This window comes from Crotalus tigris, unplaced genomic scaffold, assembly GCF_016545835.1.
Source record: "Crotalus tigris isolate CLP2741 ecotype Arizona unplaced genomic scaffold, ASM1654583v1 scf7180000024119.3904262, whole genome shotgun sequence".
Taxonomy (NCBI): Eukaryota; Metazoa; Chordata; class Lepidosauria; order Squamata; family Viperidae; genus Crotalus; species Crotalus tigris.
The window spans coordinates 3,295,001-3,313,478 of NW_024100396.1; the positions used below are offsets into that span (position 1 = coordinate 3,295,001).

At 39.9% G+C, this 18,478-nt stretch overlaps 2 protein-coding genes across 9 annotated transcripts in view; both read left to right on the top strand.

The window, feature by feature from the left end:
* The first annotated feature begins 3,800 nt into the window (after positions 1 to 3,800).
* NHLRC1 (NHL repeat containing E3 ubiquitin protein ligase 1) lies at positions 3,801 to 5,770 on the top strand. Its single transcript, XM_039322656.1, has one exon. It carries the CDS (start codon positions 4,159 to 4,161, stop codon positions 5,359 to 5,361), a length of 1,203 nt encoding a protein of 400 aa, XP_039178590.1. The 5' UTR covers positions 3,801 to 4,158; the 3' UTR covers positions 5,362 to 5,770.
* A 7,969-nt stretch (positions 5,771 to 13,739) lies between these two features.
* The window catches only part of KIF13A (kinesin family member 13A), a 78,898-nt gene continuing 74,159 nt past the window's right edge, over positions 13,740 to 18,478 (top strand). For 6 of the 8 annotated variants that reach the window (XM_039322613.1, XM_039322614.1, XM_039322616.1 and 3 more), the window contains exons 1-2: positions 13,744 to 14,226; positions 14,786 to 14,879. In XM_039322613.1, coding sequence (XP_039178547.1) covers positions 14,172 to 14,226; positions 14,786 to 14,879 — 149 coding nt within the window. In that variant the 5' untranslated portion in view covers positions 13,744 to 14,171. Of the gene's footprint in view, positions 14,227 to 14,785; positions 14,880 to 18,478 lie in introns of all 8 variants that reach the window. The other 2 variants (XR_005554163.1, XR_005554164.1) reach the window with 1 other exon arrangement.

The window sequence follows — 18,478 nt, forward strand, 5'->3', positions numbered from 1 at the left end:
CTGTCTGGAAAAAGAGCGCACAATGTATCAGAAGCTGGCTCATACTTTATGGGCAATTCTATTTGTGATGGGTACAGTCCACAGCTAACATGTAGGCTTGGTTTTATTTTTTTACCCATTGTTTATTTGAAAAGTATTAGTAGTTTATGAAAGATTTCCAGCAAATGAGACCTGCTCACCTGTTTATAATCTGAAAAGCACGATATAAAAATTTTATATTTTTCAAATACGAGATACGAAGAAGAAAATGTGAACATTGGGGTTTTTCTTAAATATTATTGTAATATAAAATACAAATGGAAATAAGGATTAAAGGGGAAAGAAGTGTGAGATGAAAAGAAGAAGGAAAAAAAGCAGTGACTTCTGACTCTTCACTGCAGTAGAATAGAAAATACAGTTATGCCCTTCCCTTTTTGCTTTATGTTTCTGATAGATATAAGCCAGATTCACTTAACAACTGTGACAAGAAAGGTTGTAAAATGGGGCAGAACTCATTTAACTGTCTTGCTTAGCAATGGAAATTTTGGCTCAACTGTCATTAAGTAGAGGACTACCTATTCTCTACGGTAGCCTCAAATCAGAGTCTCACAGTACCTTTTAAAACAGATCTTTATTATAAGGCATAAACTTTTGGCACATCTGATGAAGTCAGGTGGAGTTCACAAAGCCTTCATGCCTTATAATAAAGTTAGGGATTTTTAAAAAAAAAACTATGCTGCTAGACTGGATATGAATATGATTTTTACTCAGTGAAGTCTTAAGTGTTAGGAAACATTTGCTCCTCTTGCTTTATTTCAGGAAACAATAATAGAGAAATGACAGAAAATACATAGAAGTGATGTTCTGATCTTCAGTTAAAAACAAATGAGGTATAAGCCCATGCCAATTATAGGCACTTGTGCATGGGGAAGATGTTACACAGCTGGGGTTCTTCCCTCTTTAGTCAATTTATGGGGCATCTACTGTAGGAAGCTCCTTACTTAGCAGCGGCTGTAGCCTTTGCCATCTTTTCCATCCACCACCCCCCTTGTGAAAGTAGGAATGGAGACTCGGTTGTGTTAAGGTATCATGTAGGGATTTCACCCAGAGAAGAAGGAAAGGTTTTGCTTATATACTGCCTTCTTATCATTATTGCATCTTTGATTATGACATCAGGTCATCGGATACATATCGGGTAATTGGTTATAGCAGGGGTTCCCAACCCCCATTCTTTGGACTAGCACCGGGCCAGGCAAACAAGCGAAGCTCCGTTCATGGCGTGCAGGCAGCATGTAAAACCACACCCCCTTCGATCTGCGGGAAAAAACTTTCTCCATGGAACTGGTCCCTGGTGCCCAAAAGGATGGGGGGGCTGGGTTATAGTACTCTGTTCTGCCCCAATGTGGTCCCCATAAGAGATCTTGGAATGTCAGATTCAGGGATCTATTGCAGCTTAGGGGTGAATGTAGCCAAGTAACAGGAGACGACCACAATGGCAGCTTCTGTTACAGTAGTAAGTCTACTACATCCACAACAATCTGCCATACTGCATGGATAATAAATTGAGCTGCACATTGCCAAATCTTTCTTGTCCTCTAGAATTAGCCACTGGAAATACCAGAATGGGAAAGTCAGTATTATGCCATCAAGAATAAAAAATAGTTGCCTGTTTTAATCTAAAAAGTGACTGAGTGCAGTGAGGGATTATTGCTTCCTAGCCTGTTCCTCTCTTCCTAAAAGGCACAAGGGGTGCACTGTAAATGTGTCCTTACAAAAGAAGACTATTGGACCAATTATTCTGTATATCAGAATATTGATAACATTCATTTACTGAATTGTCTTTCTACCTGATCTGTTGCATAAAGGAATCCAGAGCAGCAGTTTCACTGATCTCTGTCTTTGAGATTTTTTTCCTAGAAGTCTTCACTACATGGGGACATGATGGCATTTAATCTTATGACAGGATAATGATTCAGAATTGACTATGTAGCAGATACTCAGCAGACAGAAATAGCTAGAAGGGTAGAAGATTGGTTGAAAAATTGACATTGCTGACTGATATGGGGAAATTTGAGCCCACTTATGGCTGTGAAAGTTGGACTATAAGAAAGGCTGAGCACCAAAGAATTGAGGCCTTTGAACTATGGTGCTGGAGAAGACTCCTGCAAGTCCCTTGGACTGCAAGACGTTTAAACCGGTCAGTCCTAGAAGAGATCAACCCCGACTGCTCTTTAGAAGGCCAGATCCTGAAGTTGAAACTCAAATACTTTGGCCACCTAATGAGAAGGAAGGATTCACTGGAGAAGGCCTAATGCTGGGAAAGATTGAGGGCAATAGAAGAAGGGGACGACAGAAAATGAGATGGCTGGATGGAGTCACTGAAGCAGTAGGTGTGAACTTAAATGGACTCCAGAAGATGGTAGAGGACAGGAAGACCTGGAGGAACGTTGTCCATGGGATCACGATGGGTTGGACACGACTTCGCAATTAACAACAACAACAACAAATTCTCAGATCAAGGTGGTTCTGCAGATCCCAGACCCTGGACCCAGTCTTTCTTTCTAAGTAATGGTATGTGGGAAAGACCTTGGGAGATGGTACGAAGAGATGCTACCTAGAGAGCAGCCAAGTAAAAGGGAGCATAGCCTCCAGCTGCATAGTGGGCAGAATAAGAGGGTCAGGAGGGACCCTCCCTACATTATCGGACTCTGAAGGTAACAGCAAGAGAATTGTGGTTTCAACCTTGGTAGATTTTATTAATGTAGCATTACAATAAAGTAGAATTAACTTATTTGGTCATATGTCCCACCTGATCTACCTGCTAAGGTTGATAGCCTCTTCTTACCCTATCTGCCAAATTAGCAAGACAGAGAAATTAAAGGTGGTATAGCTGCTTTTACTCTTTAATGTATACTTCCTAACACAGAATGAACATTAGGAAGAGCTAGCTGTCTTTAGGAAGAGTTTCAGCTAATTCTAAAATACCTTCTACATGCCAACATTTCCTTTATGTTTGCTGTAATTCCTTTGGTAGCTAACTTGTCCCAGTGACTTTCTATAATTCTGGTTTGATACTGATCTGATCGGTGGCCAATCAAGTTGTTTTTAAAAACTACTTCCCTTTTTATAAGTTGTGTAACATAAGGCATCTTGATAAGTGGAACTTTGTTTTTCTCACTATAGGTACCATACAACTACAATGAACATTAAGCTATTGAAAGCACAGGGACTTACTTTACTATTGTTTTTTTCCGATATCTCTCTTTTTTTTATTATTTCCTAGTCCAAGCTACTGCTCTTGGATTTCCTGGTTGTCCTATATTACTAATGTTTTTTTTGGATCAGCCAAGATCAGTGCTTCCACCTGGCTTTTTAGATTTTTATTTATTAGTTTTTTTTTTAAAAAAATAGCTACTTTATAGGTGATACATTTAAGGGAAGAATCTTTTTAGCAAAACTATGAATAGAGGTAGTCCTTGCTTAGTGACTGCCTTATTTAGTGACAAATTGCAGTTACAATACAATGATGATGAAAAAGTAATTTTGCAACCAATGCCCACATTTACAACTTTTTCAGGTCTGTAAAGCAAAAATAAAATTGAAGTAAGATCATAAGCATAATCACAGTTTTATGTACCCACCACTTTTGCTTAACAACTGAAATGCAAGTCCCAATTGTCATTAAAAGAAGATGACTTATATTGTTAATTCTAATATGCCGAGACTGCCAAATCAACTTTCATCCTTCCTTCCTTTATTTATTTTACTTTACTTTAGTCTTATGTGAGTTGTGAATACAATCAGACTCGCTAGTTTTACATCACCAAACTTGCTGGAATGAATTGTGAAAGTTATGTTTCTATGGAATGTATTACAATTGTTAGGATTCAGCCTTCAGTGACTGGTGCATAGCTCTATCTGCTTTCTCTCACATTATAATAATTTAAAAAAAAACCAGCATGAATCTATTATTTGCATCTAGATGTTTTTCCCGAAAAAAATTTATGTGAATTTCCTCAAGAGGGCACCAAACACCAACGCAAGCTTGCATTGTGGCCTGCAGCAATCTGCGTAAAGACCTCTGAGGTAAGAGGGTCTTGTGACTACACCAATGTGACCAGATGGCACAGCACTCCCCCTCTCCTCAGCAGCACAATCAATCCTCTTAGACTCCTACTAATGGCTGCCAAAGCTGCTGATCAAACAGAAATCATGACAATGCTGCTAGATCAGTCTGAGAACAATCTGCTCGAATGCAAAGTGTGCTTTGAAAAATACAGCCTGGAGAAAAAACATCGACCCAAGAACTTACCATGCGGGCATGTGATGTGCCTGGAGTGTGTCATGTCTCTGGCCCACCCTCGGAATTTCAGGCTGGAGTGTCCTTTCTGTCGCAGAGCTTGCAAATCTTCAGAGACCAGCGACTGCTTGCCGTTGTTGCACCTGATGGAAATCCTGAGTCCTTCAGCCAATCAAACTCCAGTTGCAGGAAGGATGCTGGGGAGAAGGGAGGCTGTGGCTGCCCCTGGATCTCAAGTCTTCACGTTTCATCTTTCTTTCGGAGGCTGGGGGACGCTGATCAACCCCACAGGGCTGGCTGTGTGTCAGAGCTCGAGCTGTTTAGCAGTGGCCCACGATGGCAAGAAAAGAATTAAGCTGTTTAGCTTCAGTGGCAGCTGCCTACAGCAGTTTGGAGAAAAAGGGCAATCGGGAAATGACCTCAAGTACCCAACTGACGTCGCGGTCACTTTGGATGGTCACATTGTTGTCACCGATAGCGGGGACCGTTCAGTCAAAATGTTCGATTGTGATGGCAGGAGCAAGATGGTCATTGCAGAGTCCTTTTCCTTGCCGTGGGGCCTGGACACGACGCCACAAAATGACATCCTCATGACCGATTCGGAGGCAGGTGCTCTGTACCGCTTGTCGGCTGACTTTAAAAAGGGAGAATTAAAGGGAGTGAAAAGGCTGTATTCTAACCTGTGTCACCCAAGGAAAGTGGCTGTTTCGCCCATCTCCGGAGCCATCGCAGTCATCGAACATTTGATGGGCAAAGGGCTCTGCTACGGCAATACCAGGCTGAAAATCTTCAACAGAGACTTGCAGCTAATCAGCCAGGTGGACAGTTTTGGCCTGAATCTTGTCTTCCCTTCCAAAGTCCATGCCAGTGCTGTGACCTTTAGCAGGGAAGGGCAAGTAATAGTAACTGATGCTTATAACCAAGCCGTCTTCTCTCTTGGAAAACCTGAAGAATTCCCTACGTGTAAACCTTTGATAACTCAGGGTCTTTCCTACCCTTTAGCATTAACTTTCATATCAGACCATTCTCTAGTGGTTTTGGATGGTGGGGATCATTCTTTAAAAATATATACTCTCAGCTAAACAGTGGTCTGGGTGGGATCTCATTTCAAGGAAGATTATTCAAAATGCTTAATTCTCCAGCTGGTGGGTTTGAGTGCTCTCTGGTTTAGCTGTAGTGGATTTTAGTTCAAACAAGTTGAAACAAACTTAACTCTATAGCTTTATGTCTCCCTCCCTGAATGGAAGTCGTGTTAACTTATTTCTGAGTAGAAGTGCACTGCCAAGTGACCATCCCTAGTAGAATTACTGTAGTAAAATATATGAAGCCAGATGTGACCTACTTTGAAACTGTACGTATTCAGTTCTGAGTAGGATGAGTTTCTCTTGGGTTATAGATGATAGAAAGCCAGTCTATTTGATCTCTTTCCACCAGAAACTTAGGGTTTCTTAAAACAAAATAAAGGATTCTTTTCTTTTCTGCATTACTAAATAATTCTGATTTGTGTTCGTTTTTCTAACCTGATGCCCTCCGGTTATGTTGAGCATGCCAATCACATTATTTCTAACCAATGTGACTGAGGATTCTGGAAGTTGATATTTCATTTAAATTTGTAAATTTAGAAAGGCAGGTTTATAACCAAGACGGACCCAAGAAACATCAGGGAAAATGATATTTGTCAGTTATTCTGGGAATAGTTGGTTTCAGTAAATACTTTGCAGTGTCATCATGTAAGTAATTTAGAGTGGAACAAAACAGGGTATTGGAGTGACATGTTCACAGCTAGTCAAGGCATGAGGATGACTCACATCCATATCATTATATTAATTTATTTTAAACACCTTGCAGCTAGTTAAACCAGTGCAAACCTGCATGTGGAGAACATTAAGCATTAATGTTAAGTGTTAAGATAATTCTGTACTACTACAGAATATCTGTCAAAGAAAAGATATAGTTTAAATCAACCATTTCATCAGTGTAAGGGATAAACTACGGTACATATACAGAGTTACGTTTTACATCATATATTTCTTTCTTTAATGGGTGTGAATGAAATACATAACATATAATAAACAGTAATATTTTTGATGCATTTGTATGCAGGTAACATATATCTAAATGTATTAACTACGTGTGTGTGTGTGTGTGTGTGTGTGTGAGAGAGAGAGAGAGAGAGAGAGAGAGGGAGAGAGGGAGAGAGGGAGAGAGAGAGAGAGTCTTCAGAACTATAAATTCAATTTAAATTGAAACCTTCCCTCCCAAAAAAACAAGGGAATTCTGGCAATTTACCTTGGAGCTATTTTTCTCCTCAGTATTATCTACTATGGTTGCTTTCATCCAATAAACATCCAAAAAATTAGCTTCAAAGAATAAAATATAGTTGGAAACCCATTTTTACTTGGGGCAGGGGGTGGGAGGGGGAATTTAAGCATTTTTACCCCACCATCTTTTCCTTTAAAGGGTAAAGTCTCAAAAAGCATGCTCTTTTTTTAAAAACAAAAACAAGCCCAAAATACACATGGTTGCAGCTAACATATATTTGACTTAAATTTAAACTTCCTTCAAAATCAGCTACTTAACTTCATTAACGTGCCCATAGAAAATGGAGGAATAGTTTGCCATTGTTTTCTTTCAGATTTTTTTTTTCAGTTTTCCAGTCTAGTCTGCAACTAGATTATTCTCTGTGATCTCCCATCCAATTATCAACTTGACTCAATCCTACTTAGCTTTCAAAGTTACACATGGTTAAGCAGGTGCTGCTTCCTGCTTTTTCAGTCTTGGTGTTGTTAGGATTCTAGAATTTACAACATGAGAAATGCAAATGTATTCCTCACAACACAAGTCATACTGTTGTTGCTGTTTTCTAAACAAGAACAGGGATGAACTTAAAGAATCTGTGTTAGCAAATTATTTTCCACTACTGCGGGTTTAAAAAAATGCAGTGCACTGTTCATCGGTTAATCTGGTGGAATTTTACACTTTACCTAGCATCCTTATGTAAATTAAAATTGTTGCATGTGAAAAACTCATGAGAGGCTATAAAAACATCATATTCTTGGAAACCCACATGGAAAAATAATTCTGAGTCAAATGACTGAATTGTGTCCAGAGTTCTTCTGAGTGGAAGAATAAGGAAGACAATATTTGTCATTTCTCCATCTTCTCCTTTATGCTCTGGAAGGCTGGGACGTTCCCTTGAATAGAGAAGCACTAAATTAGGACTTATTGCAATTTGGGCCCCATCCTCTACTCTCAGACCAAATTGCTGTTAAATCTTGGATCCTTTTGCCAATAGAAGAAAACATTTTGATTCATCGGAAGCTAATTCTGGATCCTTGCCATGATTTGTACAAAATTTACCATCTGGTATGTTGTAGTTAGAATAGGAATGGAATTAGGATAAAAATAACGTTTACTCTTTTTCCCCCTTGGTTTTTGGAGAAAACGTTGGCAGTCAAGTATCCTACAGTTACTTCTGGCAAAAAATAAGTTTCACATCAGCACAGACGTGATACCATCAGAAAAGTATCTCCATGTTCATTTACAGAAGTAAAGCTTTACAGTGTCTTCCAAAACTGACAGGATTAAGAAGTATGTATTGTACACAATTTGGATTAGTGTGTGTGTGTGTATATATATATATACACACACACACACACACTAATATATATATATATATACATACATATATATATACCACATCCACAAGTATTAAGGTTATTTTTAAAATAACCTATAATCACAGTAGCATTTGATTCATTTAATAGCTCTGGGCCAAAAGAGATGTAGTGCCAGTAAATTGAGCTGGATCTTTTGAATGTTGTTTTCATTTTAAGTCATGAGGTTTAATTTTCATATTTCTGCCAGGAAGTTTTTCATTCCAAAAATCTCTTCTATAAGCAGGAATAAGTGCAGCCCTGAATCACATTCAGCTTGCAGGCATTCCTATATTGGTGGCTTTCAGAATCCCCCAGCACAGAGGGGAACCAGAAATATTACCCCTTTTAAAAAAATTGTAGGCAGGTAAGGAAAAAAATCTTAAACACAGAGAAAGCTTAAGATATCTATTGTGTGCCACAATATCCCCTGCCTACCTTCCCATATTGGAAAAAAAAGTTATAGTTTTTGGAATGAGATTCCTAATACAAACATTACAGCAAGGGTTTCCTTTTTCAACTGCATGCTCTATAAGGGTGGAGAATCTTTTCCTGTTCAGTACCTCTGGACTGTGAGTAAAAATGAAGACCCAAATGGGCAAGGCCACCCTTTACTTATTTTCTCTTTCTCCTATCTCCTTCCTTCCTTCCTTCCCTTCCCTTCCCTTCTGACACCAACACCAATGCCCCCTTTAGTTTTATTTTGGTTTGGGGTTTTTTTTGCTGCAAAAGGAGAACATGGAAGAACTCTGGAAAGTTAATGTTATTTTCTCAAAGGAATTACAGGTAGTCCTCACTTAACAATCACAATTGGGACCACCACCTCTACTTCAAAGCAATATGATCATTAAGCAGGATATAACTATGATGGATTTATAACCTTACTTCTACTCAATCATTAAATGAATCACTTGTGGTTGTTAAGCAAGACATCACGACTGCAACTTGCAATTTTATTGCCAGATTCTCCATTACTTCTGCTTGTCAAAAGCCAGCTGAGAAGTTCACAAATGGCAATCACGTGACTGTGGGATGCTACAAAAGCCATCAACATCCGCCCCAGTTGCAATGTGCTTGAAACTTCACCATGTGACTGTGGGGATGCTGTTATGGCTGTAAGTGTAAGTACTGATCATAAAGTTACTTTTTTAACACCATCATAACTTCAAACAGTTGCTAAACCAGGCAGTCCTTAAGTGAGGACTACCTATATGTTCAATAAATTCAACTTGGTATAGTATGACATATACTGACTATATTAAAGTAGTATATATGAGAAAATTGCCTCCCTTTGTCATATTCTTTACAAGATTACATTTCGTAATCAAAATGACATTCAACTTTGATGCAGTTCCAATTATTTCAGGGCAACATAACCTAAATCCATCAGCAAACACTGCAGATCTATTTTGTGTTAGAGTGAAGGTATTTGCAGTTTTGTAAACGGAAGGAAAGTTAGCCAGTGAAAAGAGAACTTCCCTTCTATCCTGTCTCTATCAGTACCCCAGGTTGGACTTGCTCACCTGATTAAGCTAACAGCTCAGTGTTATTCTTCTTGTATTTGTAGATTTGATTCTGAACTGACTTGAAATGAGAGTGAAAATCAGACACGTATAAGCAATAGGCAGTGGAAATTACCCTTACAGAATTCAAACTCAAAAAAGGGGGCAAGAATGGAGTTCTCTGCACCCATTCCCCATCTCTCTATTATCCTTTACATTTTAAAGAAACACACTGAATGGTTTTTATGGACTTGCAAACTGCATATGGGACAAATATTATCTATTTGCTTGCCTTCAAGGAAAATAATAAAACCCCATAAACATTCTAAAAAACAATAATAGTACAATATTCAAGCAGCACCATTTCCAGAATTTAGGAAACTGAGAAACAACATATTGGACGACTTCCTACAACATTTTACATTGTGCTAAATTGGAACGTGATAGTTTGTTGTTTTGAACACAGCAAGAACTTAACCTTTCTTTTAGCATGTTCTTGTATGAGAAAGGCCAGCACGTTAATCCATAATTTTGTTTAGCTGGATGTGAATTATATGAGACCCAGGTTTCAGTTTTAGTATGTTGCATAAAATCCTCCGTTTAAAAACAGCTATTGCTCAGAAACTGCCATCCTTTAGGGATGTCCTTTTTTTCCAGTTCAGGGACATCACAATCACATGGAATACAATGTAGCAACATTACGCAGAACAAAATTAAAGTCAGAAAAATTTGCGAACAAAATCCTCCCCGAAGCATGATTGCGTACAATGTAACATTGCTATTATAATATTTTTACCTTAATCTGTCTCCCTCTCCATGGGATCTAGTGAAATAATCATCCATGTTCAAGAAATGAAGAATCATTAGATTTGTGGAATTATCAGATTGTTCACTTAGATGAGGACGAGCAAGGGGAACTGATTCCAACAATTCTTACACAATAAAGATATCAATCACTGGGCCATTCTACATGCAATATTTGTACTAATCTGGGACAAATGTTGTGCCCTGTGTTCTTTTAACATGGGAGCTTGTTGGCAGTTCTCCAACTCTGTTGTGATGCAGGAAAACATGGTGAAGAGAGTTTTGCAATGTTAATGTTGGAAACTTCCATTGGGGAACTCTATCTTATCTTCAAGGTTTTTCTCCCCTTCTTGTTGAATTCCAAGAACCATAGCGCTCTGCCACTCTTTCCTTGTATTTTGTTTTCTTCATTGGAAAATAACATTGAGACAGGATACTAATGGGAAACTTGATTTTATATGTTTATAGTGCCTTAATCAATGCATCAGATTTGCTCCATTCAGGTCATCAGAATTATGATAGTAAATTATATCCCTGGGAATATATTGCAATGAAGAGGTGCTTCTATCTTAACTAAACTTTCCACCAGCCAGCTTCATAGAAAAACATGGTTCTATTATTTACCCCAAAAGATATTTTTTAATTCCCTTTTACTTTTTCCTAAAAGTTGGTCCACCAATTGCTTCTTTCTGCATTTTCTACAACTCTATATAATCCTTTGTAAGATATATTTTAGCTAGAACGGCACACATTCTAACTAGTGCATTCCAACTGTGGCCAGTCCAGAGATTGTATAAAAGCATTGTAATACAAGGACTTTTATTTTTTTTAATGTTTTGCATAGTTCTATGGAATTGGGTGCCTATCTATTATGTTAGAATTTATTATTTTTATATAGTACAAATCTACAATGACACACTAATGGGCTTCCCATTTATAGAAAGGCATTTTAGTTTTAAGCAAGACTTAAACATGTCAATTATCTTGAAATACAAATGCTATGATTTCTGTTGTGTATATGATTTTAGAAAGTATCTTTGAAAACTATATATTTAAGGTATTTGTTCTAAATTCCTAAGCTTTTCTGATATTGGCCTCTTTAGTCGGGAACCCCTGGCGTCAGTTCAGAATCCATGTTCATAACTGAGTGATGGGGATCTGTTTCTTGCATACCAGACATTCTTTTGTCATAATGAAGAGTGGATGATTTAGGGAGGGGCAAATAATGGAAGTCTTGTTTTCTCTATAGTTCACGCTAATTTGTGTTGAGTATGTCTGAAACTGAAAATGGGTTGCTAAATGTTTATTTTCCAGTTCCAGAATAGAGAAATGAGAATGAAAAGTGAGCAGAGTTAAGAACAATGACCATCCAATTAAACATTAATCATTATGCTTTGCAATAGAAGGAAGTACTGCAACATGAAGTCAATCTCAATATGCTAATTTCTCTCACACAAACACTTCTGCGACTGCCTATCATATAGTATTGATTAAATAATATAACTTTTCCTATTGTTTGAGAGAATCATGTAGTATGCATTTGTTTTAACAAATTACAAAGCCTAAATAGAGTTCCTTCCACACCAAAACGCATGGGTTCAAGGGACAAATAGCACTCATGTGTTTTGATGACTATGTCAATTTTTTTTAACTACAATGTACTGAAAAAGGTCTTGTGGTTTGTTTTTTCATTAAGAAATAAGCTATAATTGGGAGAGCCAGTTTGGTATAACGGTTAAGGCACCAGGCTAGAAACCAGGAGGCTGCAAGTTCTAATCCTGCCTTAGGCATAAAGCAAGGCGGGGTGATCTTGCACCAGTCTCTCTCAGACCTAGGAAGAAGCTGATGACAAACTACTTCTGAAACCTTCCTAAGAAACCTGCAGGACTCGTTCAGGTATTTGCCAGGAGTCAAAAACCGATTCAAAGATTCACACACACTCACAAGCTATAATCAGGTAATATATAACCAGCAACAAGTCAAAACACAGCATACAGTGGGCAAAACTAGCCAATGGCCTAGTTCGCATCCTGTGCTATGACATATCACATTGGTGGTGAGGATCAAAACAGAATTTGAGGCACTATAGATTTTTATTAGTCATAGATCAAAAAGAATTTTTTTTCCTAAAACATAGGGCAAAAGGCGGGATAATTACTGTAAGGATTAGGGCTCAGAAAGGGTAGAGTTTATGCTCTATAACGCAACTTAGCAACCTTTCAGGTGCATGCATGCATTTAGGAAGGGGACGAATCCACATTCTTCTCTCAGTATGTAAGAGTTGAGGGCTAAATCAGAGGTATGCAGGTATTTGACTTAGGACAATTGAGCCCCAAATGTCTGCTGCTAAGCAAGACAATTGAGTTTCTCCCCATTTTATGACCTTTCTTGCCATAATTGTTAAGAGAATCACTGCAGTTGTTGAGCTAGTAAAACGGTTGTCAAGATTTTGACTTTGCTTGTCAGAAGGTCACAAAAGGTGACTTTCATGATCACATGACCTCAGGACTGAAGTCAGTTGCCAAGCTCTGAATTTTGATCATGTGACCAGGGGGATGCTGCCATGGTCACAAGTCTGTAAAAGAGTCCTAAGTCGCTTTTTTCCAGTCCCCTTGTTAACTTCGGACAGCCAGTAAACAACAGAGGTTCCTGTATGTCTGCATTCATTCATCCTGCTATTAAACGGTCAATAGAAAGCCCATCCTGTGCTGCGCTGCTCTAAGCTGCTTTACCAGCAAGGAGAAAAGACTTGACAGGAGTTAAGGCACAAAACACTCCTTGTAGGACAAAATGAATAAATAAAAAATAAAATAAATCCAACCCTTCTAGCCGGACGGGGAAAGTTGTTCACAGGAAGCGGCGGACCCAGAGAAGGGAGGGAGATGGCAAGTGAAGAAGGAGGCGAGGGAAGAAAGCAGAAAAGAGGACAATTTATTTTTGTAATGTCCCCTTTGTTGCAAACCAGGGCTAAAGGTGGCTCCGTGATCTCAAAAACTCGGGACTAGTGCCGCACCCCGATTTCTTAAGTGAATTATTCAGTCCCGGCGGTCGTAGCTGAAAAGAAACAAAGAGCGCAGTCTGGATCTCGAGCAGACCGGACCTGCGTCCATTTCATTATTCCACATTCCACGCTTTTCCTTCACACGGGCAATCGCTCCCGCGCTATTTCACGCTCGTCCCCGTCTTCCACCGTCCGCCAAGGACACGCCGCTGCCTTCAACTTGCTGCTCCGTCGGGCGGCGAAAGTTCTCCGTCGCCGCCCATTCCCTTTTGTCAATCTTGACCCCGCCGGCCGCCTCCAGGAGGAGAGGAGCGAGCAGAACCACCCGCGTCTGACTGCGCTTGCGCCAGCCGCCATCCCCGGCTGGCGGCCTGGGAAAGTTCGCGCATGACTTTTAGCCGCCCTTCAGCAGTTGGCTGTGCCGTGGAGTCCCCCCCCCCCTCCCGTCGCTTCACAGGGGCGAAGGCGCTCGGGTATTTCCGACATCGGCCCTCGCTGCCCCTCCCCCCCGGCCCTGGAATCTCCACAGGGAAGAGGGACTAAGGCAGGAGCCGCCGGGCGCCGCCGCCGCCGCGGAAGCTGGAAGATGGCGGTGGCGGGGGAGAGGAGGCGGCGGCAGCAGCGCAGGCGGCGGCGGAGCTTGTCGCGCAGGCTAGGCTGAAGCAAAAAGCGGCTGCCTCGGCGTCTCTGGGAAACTCTTCTTCGGCGGCTGCTTTTCAAGCTTTGCGCGGCTTCCCCTGACTTCTCTCTCCCCCCCCCCCCAGGCCGGGATGACCCTCGTCTGCGCCGCGCTCCTCGCGCTGCCTGGGCGGCTGCGGGAGTGTCGTTGCGAGCAGCTGCCGCGGCTCTGAGGCGAGGGGTCCTGTGAAGGGAGGCTCCAGACCTTCGTTCGCTTCTGCGGGGAGGATTCACCTTCGCTGCCGGGAAAGATGTCGGATACCAAGGTGAAAGTGGCCGTCAGAGTCCGGCCCATGAACAGACGAGGTAATAAATCCGATGGAAGAATAACGATGGTGCTCATTTCTCCCTGAGTGATCCCTTCCTTCGCCCCCTCTCCTCCTCCTCCGCGGGCGGACTGTTTGCAGAATGCACTTGTTTGCAGAAGGGTTGGGGAAAGCAAAGGTTCGGAGTTGCAGCCCTTTCGGGGAAGGGGCTGTTGTCCCGACTTCAGCAAAACTCTCTGGAACGGCGAAAGGTCGTGGGAAGCGGGGTGGAGAGCAAACCTGCGAAACCGAGGTCTCGGGTCGCGCCGTGTGCGAGCCCGGAGCGCGTATAGCAGAAATCTCGAGTGTCTTGCTGGGCTTCTTCTCCCCGCGCTCCTTTCAGTATTTTGGAGAACAACGCCCCTCTCGTTTCCTACGCTTCTAGTCGTAAATGGGAATAGTTTGCTAAGCGTGAGAAAGAATCGGGAAAAGTTCTGTTGGCTGGCGAAGTATGTATCAATCAATCGGTCGGCCGGCCGGTCGATCAATCAGAATAAAGCTGGAAGGGAAGTATCCTTGGGGGAGACAAAGTTCTGAAGTCCCTTGTGTTAACCTTCTAGAGTTGGAGCTGAATACCAAGTGTATTGTGGAAATGGAAGGGAATCAGACTGTGTTGCATCCTCCGCCTTCAAACAACAAGCAAGGAGAAAGCAGGTAAAGAACAAATCCAAACCTGTGTTCTCAAGTTGAGTATCTTTTGTTATCTGCACATCAGCTGCTTCTGTAATCTGCCTCTGTTTCCCCCCCCCCCAAAAGATGGTTTTGGCCATGATCCTCCTCTGACTCATGTAGGTGCCAAATAGAATAAGGTTAGTTAACCTGCACTTTTGAGTATTGAGCTGCATGAACAAAAAGTTATTAATGCTATCTTCTAACTGGTTTGCATTACAGTAATGTGTTCATGGTGTTTGGCATTGATCTAAAAGAAAGATGTTTAGAATTTCAGGCAACAATGAATGCTGTTGGCGCTAAATGCAAAGGTTTGTAAATACATGCAGATAATCTACTGGATTCCTTATTATGGTTTATTTCAGTTGTAAGAGTGTATCTGGCATTTATTTATAAATCCTTGAAAATCATCCAAAATAACTTTAAAAATAGATCAGATTTTTTTTCCATTCATTTAAGATTCAAAAGGAGGACTAATGCAGCAAAGATGCAGAAGGAAAATTTACATTTTCTACTTTTTGATAGTGATCTCCTGGCTATAATACTGGTATGAATCTGTGTCTGTGTGTGTTTTTATTCAGTGGATCTGAGTCACAGCTTTCTTATAAAAAAAGGAAAATTATGTTATTTTAGTCTCTGTTTTGATGAAAGTTACGTGTCTTAATTATGGAGATGAGAGATAAGTGAACTATTTGATGTGTAAGGGATACTTCTGTATAATGTTAGAGCTTCTTGTGTTACTTATATTCCAGTTTTTTATATTATATCAATACATTGTTTCAGGGAATTAAAGGAAATATTAGGGCTGTGTGAAATTTGGATTCAGAGATTTGATGGCAATTAATTTGACTCTCCTAGTTAAATTAGCTTTCCAAATCAAATCAGAAGGCCAAAATTGATACCTTTATATTTATCTAAATAATTTCAAATCTCTGCATATTCCCAGAAAGTTTTTTTTTAATTCAAATGGAAATTCAAAACAAATTGACCCAGTTAAGCTCAAATTACTGAATTGGATTGATTTTCTGACTCTCTTTGATTCATCAAATCAAATCTACTTTCTAAATCATATGCATTCGAATTGGATCAAGTTGATTATCTTTTTGAGCAATTGAGACGCTGTCCTCTTTATCAGTCCAATACCAATTGTATAGTTAGTATGGATTGCTGTGATTGACTTACAACATTATACTAGGAATGCAAGTCACTGTAATGTAGAGTGTGACATTGACATCTGAATGTATTAAACAGTAGGGCTTCATATGGATAGTTTGCTTCAATGAAAGATAAAAGAAAGCTCGCTCTGGAATCTTTCTCATGAAGAAGTGTGGCTCCTTCACTTTTCAGAACAAATTGAAGTGGCCATATTGCTTTGCTCTCTTCCACAGCATCCTGCAGCTCCTCTGGCACTCATAATTGGCAGAAGTCTTCCAGGTCAGCTAGTAAAAGAATTAGAAGAAGTTTCTACACCAGTACAGTACCTTACGGAAACTGTACTAACTTTTGCAAGTGCTGAAGGAAATTGCAAAATGATGTGTAATACTTGTTCATTACAAATGTTAGTTGCTACATGTTACTAATTATGTTTGTAAATAGTTCTCCAGGTAGCTTATACAGTGCTGAAAACATGTGCAGGTAGTCTTCAACTTATCACTGTTCATTTAACAATGGTTCAAAATTATGACAGTCTTGGAAAAAGAGACTTATTGTCAGGTGCAAGAACCCAGAATCATTAGTGAATACACCCAGGTAGATATTTTATTGTTGATCACCTATAATTATAAGAAACTTGCCAGAATGATTGCATTCCCTTGGGAATGGTCAGAAAAGGCTTCAGGGATTCTGAGATAGGTCAAGTCTGGAGCTTTCCGTAGTGCAGGGATTCTAAGCTTGGCCCCCTCTTTAACACAACCCTCCTGTATAGCTGGAATTTCCATCACACTAAGGTTTGGACCTCAGACATTTCTTCCCCCAAACTGATTCCATGCTGGAACGTCTCTTTATTCCCCCTAGAGCAGGGCTAGGCAATCTTGGCTCTTTTATGACTCATGGACTTCAACTCCCAGAATTCCTGAGCCAGCAAGGTTGAAGTCCATGAGTCATAAAAGAGCCAAGGTTGCCTAGCCCTGCCCTAGAGGGTCCCCCTCCCCTCAACCGGTAATTCCACTATACTTATAATCTGTATTCTACTTACAACCATTGTATTACCTCTATAATCATGTGATCTACAATTCAGGCACCTGGCTTGCATTTACAACCAGATGCAGTGTCCTATGGTTATGTAATCATGATTTGCAGCTTTTTTTGCCCATTTCTGGCAAAAAAAAAAAAATGTTCTTTGGGGAAGCTGAATTGATTTAATAACCATGTGATTTGCTTAACAACCACAAAAATTGGGCCTGACTCAATCTGTGATTTATGATCACAACAACTTACAATGACAATTCTGGTGAGAACTATCTGTATAGTGTAGTCTAATAGTTGAAATAAAGATCCACAGTGAAAATATTATGAAACAATGCAATAAGTGAATTAAAAACTTGCTTTACAACTTTTTCAGAAGAGAGAGCAAGATAGGACTCTTGCAGGAGGTAATTGTAGAGTCTGCCGTCCATTGATGAGAAATATCTATTCCAGTGTTTCTCAACCTTGACAATTTTAAGGCATGTGGACTTCAACTCCCAGAATTCCACAGCCAGCAGCAGTCCACATGCCTTAAAATTGTCAAGGTTGAGAAACACTGATCTATTCCTTCCTGCCCATTGATAGAACTTCAAATGGAAGTAAGCTGGGAACCAGATTTTTCCAGAATATCATAACAATATTAGGTCTGGCTGCATTTTGTACCAGCCATATGTTCCAATTATTTCTGAAAGCAGACCTGTATTTGGCAATAATATACCTGCTTTAGTCACAGCTCCAGGTGTAGTATCACCAAAATCTGAGCGGCAATTTTTTGAGCCACAGTATCTCTCAGCCTGTGAATAATGACGGTTCCAGAAGTGCTCTCACATCAGACCTGATATTAGTAAAAGATTCCTATCTATCCACTGACTTAGTTGCAGTTCTTAATTTGTTATCAAAAGCCTAATGAACCTATAGCCCAGTCCTATCTAAAATTAGATATATCCAAAGATAGTAAAAGTAATAAGCTTCAATATGTCCAGTTCTGCTATCAAGATACTATTACTTACTGTTTGTCTTGCTTAGTTGCATGGTTCTTTTGTATTTCACATGCTCTTCCAATAAAGCTTCCAATGCGAAAAGACAGATTGTTTATCAGCTGGCTGCCATTGATTAGGCTTCTATGCCTAAGAGAAGACTAAACCTGGGTCTTTCCACTCTGAGTTCACTATTAATCATTACACCGTGCTGGCGCTTACATAGTATCAAGTTAATAACAACCAAATAAGTCCCATTGTAACATAATAATTTATATGTCTTTAAGATTTAATATTTTTTGTGTGCTTAAGTCCTAATTGTTTTCTGTATTCTCCAGTGCAGATTGAAATGATTACTATATTTCATGTAGGAATATACAAAACATTTTGAGTTGAAACACCCAGTATCAAGTTCAAAGTGAG

Excerpts from the sequence above, each read along its gene's own strand:
- NHLRC1 (XM_039322656.1), top strand. The coding sequence starts at position 4,159 with ATGGCTGCCAAAGCTGCTGATCAAACAGAAATCATGACAATGCTGCTA.